This window comes from Rhinichthys klamathensis, unplaced genomic scaffold, assembly GCF_029890125.1.
Source record: "Rhinichthys klamathensis goyatoka isolate OS25496 unplaced genomic scaffold, OSU_Roscu_1.1 h1tg000005l_1, whole genome shotgun sequence".
In the NCBI taxonomy this organism is placed as follows: Eukaryota; Metazoa; Chordata; class Actinopteri; order Cypriniformes; family Leuciscidae; genus Rhinichthys; species Rhinichthys klamathensis.
Window position 1 is genome coordinate 2,568,116 of NW_026606558.1, and position 15,857 is coordinate 2,583,972.

At 38.4% G+C, this 15,857-nt stretch overlaps 1 protein-coding gene across 3 annotated transcripts in view; it reads left to right on the plus strand.

The window, feature by feature from the left end:
* bcar1 (BCAR1 scaffold protein, Cas family member) overlaps positions 1-15,857 on the plus strand; it is a 98,241-nt gene that overhangs the window by 18,412 nt on the left and 63,972 nt on the right. The window contains exon 2 of one of the 3 annotated variants that reach the window (XM_056255217.1): positions 14,871-14,915. The exons of the other annotated variants lie outside the window; for them this stretch is intronic. Within the exon in view, the coding sequence (XP_056111192.1) occupies positions 14,871-14,915 (45 nt within the window). The remainder of the gene's footprint in view (positions 1-14,870; positions 14,916-15,857) is intronic. 3 annotated transcript variants of the gene reach the window in all.

Consider the following 15,857-nt stretch of genomic DNA (forward strand, 5'->3'; position numbering starts at 1 on the left):
AATCTCTTTGAGCTTGTAATATGTGTCCAACAGGTTGATAAGAAGGTTTGCTTTGATTTGTGCAGTCAGTAATTTGAGACACTATACATGTGTAGAAAGAATTCAATAAGATGGGCAGAGATGACTGCAAATATTTGTATTTCAAAAGCAATAATTGTTTTTCTAAGTATAATAAAAGGAAATGTGCCTTCCAAAAAAAAAAAAAGAATTCAATATCATTAATGTGTTGTATAAGTTAAATAAAAAGGACATAATCAAATATAAATATCACAAATATAAAGAAAGTTTGTAAAAATGAACTTCAACTGTCAGAAGGACAGCTCATGAAGAACCAATGATGTACAGAAAGGAATGTTCAAATTCAGAGGAATAGTTCAGAAGAAACGTTAATAATAAATATTGAGAAGATTGGATCAGTTGTGCTCCTTTTTGGGAATACTTGAATACTATTTTTTGTGGAATACTTGATGCGGCCCAGCCTGACCCAGACTCTACCTCCACCTCCAGCGGCCCCCAGTTAAGTTGAGTTTGAGACCCCTGCTGTAAATAAAACAAAGATTATTAGAGTATACATTTTACAGGAAAATACTAGTTTAGTCTTTCTACTTTCTTGTCAAGTAATGTGTTACTGATCAACCTAATGACTGTTAAGCACTGATTAAACGTCACAACTGTTTCGCCATTTCGGAAGAATTTTTAAAAAATAAATAAATTCATAATAATTTTCTCTGGGGATCATGGGAAGATGCTTTAATCCTGAATTTTCCTTTGTCACTCAGTTACTACCAACACCATTATATCTGATATTTAACTGCTTTATGCTGCTTTAACTTTTATGATGCCTGTTTTAGTAATCAGACTCTTGTCAATATTTTTGGTTTGCAAGTATGCATATTCACTTAGCATGAAATGATTCAGTGCTCTTCGCTCACAAATCAGAGCTGTTTTTTTATTTTCAAAGATATGATGAACTGTTCTTTCTGAGTGTTGGTGCACTCCATTCTCCAGCTCCTTTCAGTCTTGAATCATTCTCAGACGTTGGATGTTGTGCTGTTGCCCCCAGTATCAATCCACTAGATCCTGCCAAATGGAGAAAGTTCAGGAGTAGATTCCTACAGATGGGGAAGTTCAGTTGTGTGCTTGTGTTTGTGCGTGCACACTTATGTCCTCACTTAACACTCTAAATCCATTATCCAAATGTAGGTCATTTTGGTGTGAAGTTGTCTCATGTGCCGTGACATGTTTTCCATGCTCCGCCCACTTTCAAGATTAAAAAATTGTCCGCATTAATACATACAGATGCATCAAATGGAAGAAACCATTTGAACGGTGACATTTCCATGTGGCCAGATATAGTTTGAAGAGTTTTTTCTTCCATCCTGTCTTGAAAGCAATGAGACGGAGATAGCTGCATGTGTAAAAGAGCTTTGATTGGGTTTCATCTGATGATGGTCAGACATTATTTCTCCTTGAGTGGACTTGGGGGGTGGAAGGGGGGTGGAAGGGGTCTCTCCTGCAGTTTGCTGTCAGTGGAGCATGTCTGCATATAGATTTGAGATTAAATTGCGAAAAATACCTGATCTCTATGTGTGTGCTCACATTCACAATGGCCTCAACAATTATTTTTATGCCACACTTAAATTGTATGAATGTCTTTAGACATTAGAATACCATTTATTTTAAAGATGATTTAGCATAATTTGTTTGCATCATTTGTAACAGTGACATTCAGAATTTGTTTTTATGTCTAAATACATTTTGGGGTCACATGAGTGTCATTATAGTATTATTTATATACTATTTTAGTATGTATTGTATTTTTAATGAGCTTTATATATGTTTAGTTTTTATTTTAATTTGAGTTTGTTTTAGTTATTTTGCATTGCTCGTAGGTCATTTTTATTAGTTTATGTTTTGTTCAAATATTTCTGTTTAGCTTTCTTTTTTCAGTTTTAGTAATTTTAGTACTTCAGCTTAAACGTATTTTATTTCAGTTAGTTGCCAAGGCAAATTAAAAAAAATTTCATTTAAGTTTTTAAAATTGTACATTTGTAATAAAATATTTCTATTTTATTTCTTCAGCTGTATTTCATTTAACAGAAATAATTTTTTATTAATTATAGTTTTAGATTTCTATTATTATTTGAATTTGAACTTATTGTTGCACTGTATATGTGTACTGTAGTGGTCAAACCGGCCTCTCCTTTTTTTTTCTCTTGTCCACTTGTGTGTCCTCATCTGTCCATCACACCAGCAAAATCAAATTGTTTTTCAGTGGATGAGTGGCCTGCTGTGGGGTGTACCACTCACACCGGAGCAAAAAAACACATGCACAATCATTCTCTAGAAACGTTCACAGCTTCATTGGTTTACTTATTGAAATTATTTGTGCACAGTTATTTATGCTCTATTTACAATTTACATATTATTATTATTTCCTTTATTTTAACCAGGAGAATCACATTGAGATATTGCTATCTCTTCTTCCAGAGAGACCTGGTCAAGACGTATACGGATGAAATTAGCATGCACCAAAGAAATTTAATACTGACTGATATCGATAACCAGTATGGAACCAATAGATCATGCATCTCTAATATTTCCCTGTGTGGAATTTAAAAGAAGGCCGTTTATGCTATGAATTCAGGTTTGCGTAGATACAGAAGAAGCATTTGTGTTCATGTGTTTGAGTTTGTTTTAGGCCTTAAGCACTATAAAACTAGAGCAGCCATGACTAAAAATGCCTTGATACACAATGAGCGTGTGCTGAACAGTGAAGACTGACACCCGCAGCGAGCCAACAGGTCAGGACAAGCAGGCTATCAAAGAAAAGTTGCCGTAGGCGGTGAATTCCTGAGTTTACGCTTGGTTTTTGTCTTGTAAATCATGCTGTGTGTTGTCCAGGCTCTAGTTTGTGTTCTTCTCTAGTTTGATTGTGTCAGTATAGGTTAGCGGGTCAGACAGTATGAATGGGACCCTGTTTAAATTATGTATATGTGGAATGAAACAGGAACATGAAGCCTGTCAAGGGAGCACAGAACAGGAAATGAAGACGTACTTAGAGACATCTTTCATTTCCAGCTTGTGTAAATAAGCTTGTGCACATAGAAAACTTATTCTATGTCCAAAACATATTCTATTTGTCGAATTGCCTAAACAACTAATCAACATAAGTCTTAAAGAGTTCTGTCATTATTTAATTACCCTCATGTCGCTCCAAACCTGTTTGAGTTATTTTCCAAAATTCCAAAAATTCATGGACATACGATTAAAAACATCACTGATTGGTTTTTAGTTTTCAACACATTCTTGCTGAAGATTATCATAGCCATTTTTGCAAATTCAACATAACTTAATGCAAGCCAACTATATGACATTATCCTGGTGTTGACAAATCAAAATAATTTGCAACAACAATGTTGAATACATCACATCATCATTTGCTGAAAATCAGGTTTTAAATGTTGGTTAGTATATGTTGGAGTTTTTTATATGCTTTAAGACAAACCATGTGCAAATTCATAAGTCAACACCATTGCTGAGTATTTTCTCCTAAAAATTGCAGTGAAAAAAAAGACAAGTCTCAAAGACGTGGTGTTAAATTGCCGGAGTTTCTGACGTCACAAACTAACTTGTATAGCCAATCACGTCAACGGGCTATATGCTAACAGGCTTTAGCATATCATCATTACTATGCGCTGAAACAGGGTAGTCTCAAGAGAAGCCAGATTATCCCGGTATATTTTTCTCCTGATATGAAAAATTGGGTAAATTGTGCAATATAGCGGGTGAATTATGTTTAAGATGTAGGGGCAGCTATATGAAGATGTTAAGATTAACTAAATGCATATCTCCACTGACGTTCTAAGTTGTACGTTTGTAAGGATGTTAAAGACCCACTCCGATGAAAATGTTTTTCTAGGTGTTAACATGTTCTTGTGGCATTTTTCTGATGTTAGAGGACATATCTTGAGAAAAATCAGCTCAAAGTTGTATTTCTGAGTATTTCTACATTCAAATGGATGTGAATCAGTAGCAGACGCTAAAATTGCGGCTAAAATCGACTGGAGTTGTGACGTAGTAACTCCACTGGGCGTCTCCACACGCGACGTCTTGGAGTGAAATAATGATCGGTGATCGGTGATAACTTTGATTAACTTCGGATAATAATAATTAACGTGTATATAATACTGTTGCCCCACCGGTATTGGGGATGTAAGCTAGCGGGAGAGACAGAGCTCTCAGCAACGGGCAGGGGGAGAGTCGTCTCCGTGCCAACGGCTCCGCCCACAACGCAGAGGCGAATTGCTAATGAGCTACTGCCGCTCTGCTGAAGCGAAGTCCCAGAAAACGGCACAGGTTTTGTGATTTTGGCTAAAAATGGCATAATCATAATTTAAAGACCACTGGGAATGTTTAAAAATAGCTCAAAATATGATCGGAGTGGGACTTTAACCTCCATCTGTAAGTCTAATTATGTTAGATAGAAGCATAGAAGTGTGGACAAATGAAAATACACTGAAAAATTCTGTCCTAAGTCTAGATTAGGCGATACGTCATTGTGTGTAATTGATGCTTTTATTCGCTCTCGGGGAGTGTAGAGTTCAGCCTCGAAGCGTAACATGATTGGCCGATAGGAGTCTGGATGGGGTACTTTCATCGGTGAGTGGAATCCTAATGAAACTCAGTTTATGTTTTCATAGTTGCTGACTCGGAAGTTGTGCAACCACGGACTTGACATGTTACAGGTATTACATCGGGATAGTGTTTGGCGGGATGAGAAAAGGATTTGCACGCAATAAGCCGCTGCGAGCATGCAGAGCCTTGTCTGACTATTTGCTTTGCGACCAAGAGCTGATTGAAACAAGGAAACAAGCAGTTGGTGGGATTATACTAGGCACAAAGAAAATGAACTGCTTGTCGAGGTTTGTGCTTGGGATCATGGGAAGGATTTTAGTCCCTCTGTTTGAGTGCATCCCTCTCTTTCTCGTCCATTGGTGAAGTGTCCACAGCCATTTGAAGTGATGGATGATGGGTTGGTCTCGCTTTAAGCTGACTGGAGGTGACCTTCAAACTGCTGTTGGTCTCACACCCTCAGGAATAACCCGCCCCCTTCCCTCTCTCTCTCTCTCTCTCTCTCTCTCTCTCTCTCTCTCTCTCTCTCTCTCTCTCTCTCTCTCTCTCTCTCTCTCTCTCTCTCTCTCTCTCTCTCTCTCTCTCTCTCTCTCTCTCTCTCTCAGTTCAATTTAATTCAAATGAGCTTTATTGGTGTGACAAATTGTACATTGTATTGCCAAAGCATTTGTCTGTATATGTGTGTGCATGTGTGCTGAACAAAAAATAAGATATTTTGAAGAATATGAGGAACCAAACAGTTGATGGGCCGCACTGACTTCCAGAAAAAAAAAGGAAAAAAAATAATACTATGGAAGTCAATGGGGTCCATCAACTGTCTGGTTAGGTTACCAACATTCTGTGAAGAAAGAAATTCATACAGGTATGGAACAACTTGAGAGTGAGTAAATTATGACAACATTTTCATTTTTGGGTGAATTATAACTTTAGTCTTTAGTCTGATTGCTTTCAAAAAAATAATTGCACACCTCTCCATGTCTCTAGCAAAAATGGTGTGGGATGAGTTATGGCCTGAAGTTTAATTCCCAGGGTTAGCATGAGCATGAATAATGGTGATGCTTGTCTTAGCAAACACTGTTTATCTCAAATATCTCCTGATCGTCCTCGATTAAAGCATTAGTCGGAGACTCTGTATACTGTGTTGGGGTGTCTGAAGGGTTAGGATGTGGATCTCACACATTCTTGCTTGTTCTCTGAGTGAGGTACTGGTAGCATGGCTGTTATTAATATGATTTAAGTAGGCCTGCTTTTCTAATTAGCCTACTCCACTTCCGAGAGGGTATAAAAAGCTTGTCTTCTCTCAGAGGAAACACTGTTCCTTCTCTCCTCGTTTTTTCACTGCTCCCAGCATGCACATTGCACAGTGATGCTTATTCCAGCTGATGTGTGTGTGTCTGTGTGTGTGTGTGGTGTGTGTGTGTGTGGACACATCATCACAGACAAACATGTGTGGATGTCTGTTTGTGTCTGGGTGCACTGTGCTGGAAATGACCTATGATTTTAGAATAAAATTACAGATTCTTTTGTCTTGCTAAGGCTAATTTCACTGCCTGCACTTTATGCATCCTGAATTTTTTTATTTATTTTTTGTCACACATTACAAGTCTCATTTTACATCTCAAACATGTTCTCTGAATTATATATTAATGACATTTGAAAAGTAGCAAAAACAAATTAAGCTAAATAATAATCATTTAATAGTAATCAACCCATCAGTTTACCCATAATTGAAGAAACGTGTATGTGAGAGTACTATTGGTATGTATGCATCTCTGTGTATTTTTACATTTGTCATTTCCTCTGTCTACATGTGTTTTCGTGAGTTTGTGTGGATCCTTATAGTCGAATGTGTTGTTATTCGAGCTGCTTTTGCCCGCTGGGAGAGCTTGTCTGCGAGTTAGTGGAACAAATAGCTGGACAGTGTCTGAGCTGTCAGTCTCCATGTTCTGGAGAGGAGATACTCTCTCTCTCTCTTTCTCTCTCTCTGTCTATCTCTCTCAATCTCTGTGTGAGTGTGTATTTGTGTGAAGGCAACACATCTGACACCACACAGACACACTGGCTCATGGCGCTATTCTCTATTCCCCAGATCCACTCAGAAGAACTCGCTGGTCCACAGCCACAGGCTGACAGGAAGTGCAACAATCAGACTAGAGCAGACAGATTACTGACCTCTGAGTTATTGATAAAACATCAGCATTTCATAATCCAGCAGTAATCCCATCAACTGTATGGAAGCCACTGCTTTTTTTTAATCATTCATGGCTGGGTGATAAAAAATATCCAGTTTTAAAACATTTAAATGAAATGCTGGTATTCTGGGAATGTTTTTAAGTTAAACAAATCAATGAATAAGTGTTTTAGATCAAACTAATAATTATATTTTAAAAATATTGCTTCATTTTATATCAAAAATCATGTTGAATAAATCATATAATCATAAATCGTTTTATTCTGTACTACACTACCGTTTAAAAGTTTGGTGTTCGTTTTTTGTTGTTGTTATTGTTGAAAGAAATCAATATTTTTATTCATCAGGGATACATTAAATTGGTCAAAAGTGACAGTAAAGACATTTATAATGTTATAAAAGATTTCAATATCAATTATATGTTTTATTGAACTTTCTTGATCAAAGAATCCTAAAAAATTTGCTTAGTTTCCATACGAATATTTAAGCAGCACAACTGTTTTCAGCATTGATAATAAGAAGAAATGTTACTTGACCACCAAATCTGCATATAAGAATGATTTCTGAAGGATCATGAGATCCTGAAGACTGAAAACTCAGCTTTGCCATCCCAGGAATGATAGAAAACAGTTATTTTAAGTTGTAAAAACATGTAGCCCTATCTCCCAGTTTGTCCTCTTATGAATCATTAGTGGTCTTTATGTATGTCTGCTATCCCTCATCCTCTTCATCCATCTTCTCAATCCCCCAAGCCCCCACCCCCCTTCTTCCTGTGGATGTTAATTGAAGTGGGCTGAAATGTATAGCCTGCTGCTGAGTAGACATGTTTACCTACCTGTTTTTGGCAGCATGATCAGCCATTTATTCCCCACAAAGAACAGTGCTCCTCTCTGCGCCCCTTCCATCAGTTCAGCACCCTGATAAAGTACTTTAAAACATTATCCTCTGAAAATGAAAAGCTTTGGTATGAGGCATCAGGGTGAATGTGTTTCAGGAGAGCCGTGTGTGGCACAGATAAACGTTGTGTTAGCGTGAGTGATGAGCGGGGTCAGAGGTGAGGACACATGCAGGATCAGCGTTGTGTGACCTGAGCTGATGGATGGTGGTAGGAGAATGTGGAACTCGCTGCTCCGAGTCTCTTATCAGAAGAACTGGAGGAGTCCGATCCGTCTCCACTCCCTTCACTGCTACTCTCCTCTCCTCTTGTGCTGTCCTTTGGGGCTGGTAACCACGGAAACAGAGTCTGACCCGTAGGTCAGTGTGGATGTGCAGGAATTTTGCAGATTGAATCGAGCAGTTACAGTATTGCTATGTTTCATAAAAGACTATAGAATTACACAAGACGCGTCACTCGTATTGTTTTGAATGGGGAAAGTGCAACGCTCAATATGGCAGAATAAGTCCCGCCTTCTAAATAAGAGCCAATCGCCGTTTGGTAAAGTCATCGCGTCACTGCAGCTGCGGTTAGAGGCTCCGGAGTCTGTCAGACGCGCACTTCCACTGTGCATGCGCATTAGCTTGATCCAGCCTGAACAATGCCGTTTTCTGTCATGATTCGAACGTTTAGAAACAAAATTTTTGAGACAGTTGTTGTCAGATTTCATTGGTGATTTCAAATATGAAATTTAATCGTAAGCTTGGCGAACAGTTTAGGAGAATTTGATGTTTCCCTATTCAAAAAGATAGCAGCTGCCCTTAAATGCGGCGTTTCAAAGATGGCCGCTGAGTGAAATGACTTGTCTTAAAGGGACTTTGGTTTCATTAAAATTTTAGATGTGGGATATTGACTCGTAAACTTACGAAGTTTAAACGTCCCATGGTCAAAGACTAGACAGAGGATGTATAAAGAAACCAAATGGGAATTAGTCAATTTTGTAGGTGCAAAACGTAGGGATGTACAAAACAAAGTTTTCAAAATCATCTAGCCATTGGATTATCCGAACGACTAGTCAAGCTGAAAGGGATTATAGACTAGATTTACATGACATACTTGATGTCTTTCTAGTGTGTACTGGCACAACTATACATTTACATTATGCGTGTTTGTTACAATTGAATGCAGTTTCATATGTAACATACATCATCGTTGGGGTCGGTATGATTTTTTTGTGTTTTTGAAAGACGTCTTTTTATTATGTAAAATATTATTACAATTTATATTAAGTAAATTTTGATCAATTTAATGCATCTTTGCTGAATAAAAATATAAATTTATTACTGACCCCAAACTTTAGAACAGTAGTGTGTATATACAGATAATATAAAATAAATAGATTTCCTAGTGTTTTATTTAATTTGATATTTTATGTTATTTATAATAAAACATAAAAATGTATAATAAATAAATTCTGAATATATTTGTCCATACCAGACTCCATCATTCACATGCCTACCTACATTGTAGTCATCCTAAATATTTTACAATTGTATTTGTTCATCATGGACGAATGATATTGCAATACTAAAAATAGAAAGAAAAATTACTATAATTTGCTATTAAATAATTTGATTGTAAATTTTCCCTGATTTCTGTTGCAGGATTAACATTCAAGTGGCATTCTGTTATACTTGTCCAAGTAAATGACTAGTTTTGACTGGAATTTCGTATATGTTGCTTTTAATATCGGTGTATTTTAGCCTTCCTCAGTTAAAGACAGTCCCATGTGATCTTACTTGCATTCAGCAGAAGGGGGACACAGTAAATCTGCAGCTATTTAGATTATACATATCGTACGACAGATTGTAAAACATCACTCTAATTTGTCCTCAAGCCATAATCTGTTTATCGTGTCAACCTTTTTATCCTTTCCTCTGTCCTGTCTTGTCATTTCCCTCCCATGGTCTCTAGTGACGTGCGCTCTCTCGTTGTTGGACGGAGCCTGACATGCGCTGATGATGTGTGAGCGTGGCCTAAGGCTGATGACATCATCAGCTGTACAGGCTCAGTGTGGTGTTTGTGTGTGTGTTTGATGTTGGACATGTTGGACTCTTGAGCTTGTAGGCCTCTGGCAGTGAAGGGGGAAGGAGCTGTAAAATGTTTTGGATGCAGTAAGTGCAGAACACCCGTGCTTTCATATAGTGGCCATCATCTGGACTTTTATGCTCTTAACCCTCAGGATAAAGCTCAAAATGGCTGTTTGTGTTAGTCTTGTATACCTTTAAAACATTTAAAAAAAAAATTAAATTATCATACTTTACAGTAATATTTTAACTTTTACTGAAATAGCTGTCGGTTGGAATAACTATAATTAATTGTATTATTTTATGTTTGTCATTTTTAATTATTATTACATGTTTTATATATATATTTGTTTACATTATTCAATATATGTATTTTATATTCAATATATTTGATACTTATTTTACATAATATTTTAAGTTAGGCAGTTTACTCCTGGTATTAAGATGCGTTTTGGTCGATCGGATCACGAGTGGATGACGATAAATAGGCTACACGTAAATGGGGTCTAAAACGTTTTGAGCTTGTCCACTTTCGGCCACTTACAGAGGTAGTTGAAAGCGCATTTGACCGGATTGCTTTTGTAGAGTAAACTCTCATGTAATCGAATGTGTTTAAACAGCCACAAAAGACCGCCTACTCTCCGCCTACTGACCTAATGCCCCATTCACACCACCAGCGACTTTGTCACTGTATGTCGCTAGTCTCTGTACTGTGAAGTAATGTTATTGGTAGACTGCACGTCTGGCCATATCTACAGAAAATACAATTACAAGTGATATATAGAACTAAGATATCAATTTGACTAGGAAGGCTCGTACACACCGGGACGAATTTTCGCCAGCGTTTTTCAACGCGTTTTTTGTGTTCACACCCAAGCGATTTTCGCTAACGATGAGCCGATTGAACATGCCAATTCATTTCCTGACATTAGATGGCGCCCATTTGCTCTGCAATACCACTCCAAAACAGTTCTCTTTTATCAAGATTTTTGTAGTCGCTGTCGCGTTTGCCATATAGTTCTTTATGTTCCGAGACCAGCAGCTCTTCATTCATCTTGCCTTGCATCTTCCGGCAGTGTAGACGCTACTTGGCGTTTATCTTCTTCGACGTTACGAATGTGTGCTCGGCAAGACCGTTTTGTGTTTGAGCGCCCCAAAGTTGTGTTTTACTGTAACTTCAGAAGCTCCAGACACGTGAGCAAAAGCGCCAATCTCATTGGTCGGATAGTTTTTGACGCGGCGGCGTCAAACCCAAAAAACGAACCCAAGGCGTTTAAAAAAAAATTACGCTTTTACGCGTGGCGTTTTTCGCGTCGGTGTGCACACTCACATTGGCGCCCTTTGTTTAGTCACGAGGCGTTAAACGTCGGCGAATATCGCGCGCGAAATTCGTCCCGGTGTGAACAGGCCTTTATGCTGTTGGAGAGTGTTGTTATATTAACCACAGCAGTGCTCAGTGCATTAACAATTAAACTCTTTTATACTGTCAAAATTTACTAAAACGTCATTCGAATTTGACTAATAATCAATTTTCTTTTCCCTAATAATCAACATCCAAGGGAAACTGTAATATGACCTGCAGCAGTAATAGCTAAACTGTATTTTATCACTGCATTTTATAATAAACAACACAAGAACTATCAATGTATGAATCAAACTCACAAAGACTGCCAACAGTTTCTTTTCCACGCATCATTTTATTATTGTCCATGTATGTGGTTACAGCCAAATCATATAAAACAGTGAAATCGCTCCGGAACTCTGTCCCGTCTTGCCTGCGCTCGACACGGTGACAACGTGAGACAGTCTTCACTCATATTGGTTGTCGCTTGCGAAATTTGCTTCTCATTTGCACAAAGTTGAAATTTCGGAATTTTTGTTGCTTGTCTCGCGTCGCTTGACACGCCTACATTCTGTCACCAATGGGATCATGTCGCTTTGTCGCTGCGTGTCGCTGGCGGTGTGAATGAGGCTTGATGTGTAAACATTATGGGAAGCGCACTTGCCAGACGGGATTTAAACTTCGGTCGGCTGAAGACCCAAGTTTTGTTTGACGTCGAAAAACGTACCAAGCACAATGTTCTCTCACCATTCCTGATTTATAACACACACTCATAGCGCTCGGCGTGATCTTGCGGCTACCAGAGCGGCAACGAAAGCTGATGCTCGTCTCCATATGTTTTTCCGTCGTCTCCGTTTGCTTGCATATGTAAATTGCGTGAGCTTATTTCGTCCACTGGAGCGAAAGATCAGAAAAATCCAGAAAAAAAACAAAAAAAAACTTCCCTCGAAGAAATCAGGACAGAAGTGGTTAAAGGGGCATTATGCAGAAATCCCGTTTTTGTCAAACAGCGACCCCTAGAGTTACTGTGGAGTACTTGAATTTAACGTTACTGTCGTAAATACCACTCACTCAGAGCGTGACATGCCTGTTACATAGTATACAATAGTACATTGTGTTTAATTTGTCGTTTAATGAGATATAATATATGTTGTTAGTGGTGAGAATTTTCACGTGATTAAATACATAGATCCGACAATTTTAATGGTCCAGAGGCAGAACTTTTGCCAAGTGTGTTAGAGGTTCTGGGTTCTAATCGGTACTAGCTAGTAGTATAGTTTATTTTCCTCATCAAACCCGATTGTTTATTAGTGGTTGTATTTCAAGCAGGGACATGTTTTTTGTGCATTAGGTTTTGTGATTTCACCATAACAAAATATAGAGAGTCTCTCAGTCCCCGCAACGGATTCAGGCGCGCGTCACAACAGAACACTTATCTGCACCACTGATCGCAGAGGCACCGAGCACTTTGGTCACTTGATTTCAAAAATAACACATTTCAGATCGCCTCTTATTTAACAAACGAACGAAATGAATGCTCTACTAGAGTTACCTGGAGATGTTTTATTTGTTTGTAATGGTAACGTTACATCCGTGCCGCGGGAAGTTTCAATGGGGACATAGCACACCCGCAAATTATGCCTATGCTCGTGTCCGACTCCTCGCTCGGTCAGTCTGCCGTTTCCTCTTTCTCTGTTCCTCCGACAATGCTTTCCTAGCTTTCTGCATCTTATATGCCGGCTCAGCCATGACGATAGTGTGACAAACTCCATCCATCTATACCTTGTTCCTGTGTGTATGTGTGCAGTTGCCGTAAAGGAATATGTTACATCGCGAGAGCTGATATCACGCGATACTTCCTGACGCGGCCCGCCGCACCGAAGTTGCAAGTGAGATTTTTTCGCTCACAGGCACCAGGGGGGGTCGAGACGTCCACCATTCAACCCGAAAGAAGTTATATAACCATTTCAATAACTCTGAAGCTGTTCAGTTAAGCTAAAAAAGCTGCATAGTGTCCCTTTAAATGAAAGATTAAAACACCAGGTGTAAACTGGAAATGTCTCCCTCATCTACTTGTTATCCGAATCCGATCGACCAAAAATACCAGGTGTAAACAGCCTTAGTTTTTAGCATTAACAGCATTGCTTCAGTTGTCAATGTTTTAGCCTGTTTTCTCTATTTCAGTGAAAAACCAAAAAAATTACTACATATCTAGGCAGCCGAAATTTCAGTTTGCCTGTAGCCTACACCTAATGTTGAAATTTGGCAAACTTTTAAAATGAACATGATCATCTGTGTGATTACATTGTACATCGAGTTATCGAGGAAAGAGTGAGAGAAAGAATGTCCAGCTGTGTAAACAACAGGTTGATTCATCAAAGCCACATCGCGTGTTTTACCTGTGCGGGCAGGAGCCACATTGGACCGTTGCCCTGTTTCCACGGCGACCTCAATCAGAAACGAGTACTCAGTGCAGGCATGAAAACATTGAAAGTACAGGAACCACCCTGAGCAGCATACTTACAGTACATCCATGACTACCACCCTATTGCTATAGGGTGTATGTTTCATGCAAACTTGTATTTCCCAAGTACGATAACACCAGAGCAGAGAGAAAAAAAGTGGAATGTCGAGTGTTTTGTCATAGAAACACATAGTAATTATTAGATTGAGCGAAGCGTGTCTCCATTGGGCCAGAACAGGATCCAACAGGTCAGGAATGAGCCACGGCGGCAGGGAAGCCTCGTGGACACGCGCCGAATATATTTGCATATGAATGCCGTTCTACGAGAGCATCCTCATTATTACTCCACAGCAGACGATTTGAGTCAAAAAGCCTTCTAAGATTTACAGCGTCACATGCCACAAACATGCGTTCTCCTAGTTTAATAGTATTAGCATTATGCACAAGGTTTAGTAGAGCTAGCCATGCATACCCACAGTTCTGTAAAGTTTCAGTCCTGGATGCAATGTTTCAGTTGCACTAGAGTATACACAATGTAGTTTTCAATAACTGGCATGTCCGAATCTGATGTTTGTGTAACTTCCTGCAGTCAATGCAGCATTGGTCTACTGTATCCTTCGCTGTCTATAATCCTGTGCGAGGATTTTGACAGTTGATAGAAAGGATAAAAATGCTAACAAAAAGAAAGGTTAATTTAGAAATGTAAATGTCAATAATCTCAATGAAGTGGCAGTTGCAAAAAAATGTTTTCTTCCAGATTGTGACGTACATCTGAGTATAACAGATTATTGGGAAAGGAAAAATATAGAGCGGGGACTTTTATCCAATGGTTGTTAACTGGGTTTTGAGATGTTTCAGATCTGAATGCAAGCTTGAGGTCGAACGTGGAGGGGCGGACTAAATGATTGAGTCCGGCAAATGTCACCAGAAAGAAGTCAGTCATTTTAGATCAAGTTATGAGGTCAATAAAAAAAAAAGGATGACAAATTTACATTTATTTGAAATGATCAGGTTTTTTCCACGTTTTAGGCATTATTTGTTTACTGTATAAAAGTACTATGGCACTTGAGGCCGTACTACATTGTAAATAAAATATGAGCACATTATAGCATAGCCTCTCATACCTTAATATTTTGAACGAGTGAGATACACCTCCAAACTACATGGTTATCTTGAGCCTGTGATGAAGTCTGTTGTTCTGTGTTGCTAGCTGTCATATTAAGGTTGATGTGTTGTTTGTCAGAGCGGACGTCTCATCTCCTCCCCTCCCCTTCCAGGTGTTCTGTAAAATGTTTGACTGTCTGCAGGGGGCTTCAGCTGAGGTAGGTGCAGCATGGAGTTTGGGATAGTGAGAGAGATGGATCTAACAGCTGCTGGTTGCACATGGCTGCTTTGGATCTGTTTGCTTTTGTTTGCAGTGAAGTCTCTCAGAGAATGGTGCATGACTGTGCCGGTGCTGTTTTTATATTGATGGATATAGATACTTGACAATTAACCACCAGTGACATCTTCTGTTCCTTCTCCTCTTTCTGAACAGTCTTTTTTTCCAGCTGATTTCTCTTAATTTCCCATCCCTTTCTCTCTCTGGTTTCATTCTCTCTCTGTTTACGGACCGTTACCCCTCTAATCGAGGCCCTGGCAGTAAGAAAACTCCCTCTCTAAATGAAACGGGAATTAGAAGCCCATCAGCAGGGCATTCTTCACTGCTTAAACAGATCTTCATTCTCCATGAAGTCTTGATGTGTTCTAGCACTGTCTGCAGCTAGTAGTGTATACTATATGTATGTTGTTGTTTGTGTATTAAGGATGGGCATGAGTACCCACAAGTGACAGAACACAGATCAAAAGACAGATCTTTGCCATCATAGGAATAAATTAAATTTTAAAATATATTAAAACAGAAAACAACTATTTTAAATTGTAGTAATATTTCACAATATTACGGTCTTAACCAAACTTTTGAACTGTAGTATATATATATAAATATATATATATATATATATATATATGTGTATAGTGTTTTTTATTCAGTAACTTTGTGTATTTTTGCACTTGAATATTATAAATGACTACAAATCAATAATTTAATGTTTATGCTACTATAGGCTAATTCAGATGCTTCATAGGGCTGTAGTTCATACCCTCATAAGACATGTTTACGCAAGTTTTTATTTCCAGATTTTCTGATCATTTTTTTGTTGTTGCTTTAAACAAGGTTTGGAATGTATGGAAGCTTGTTTCCGCCACTGAATAAAAAAATAAAT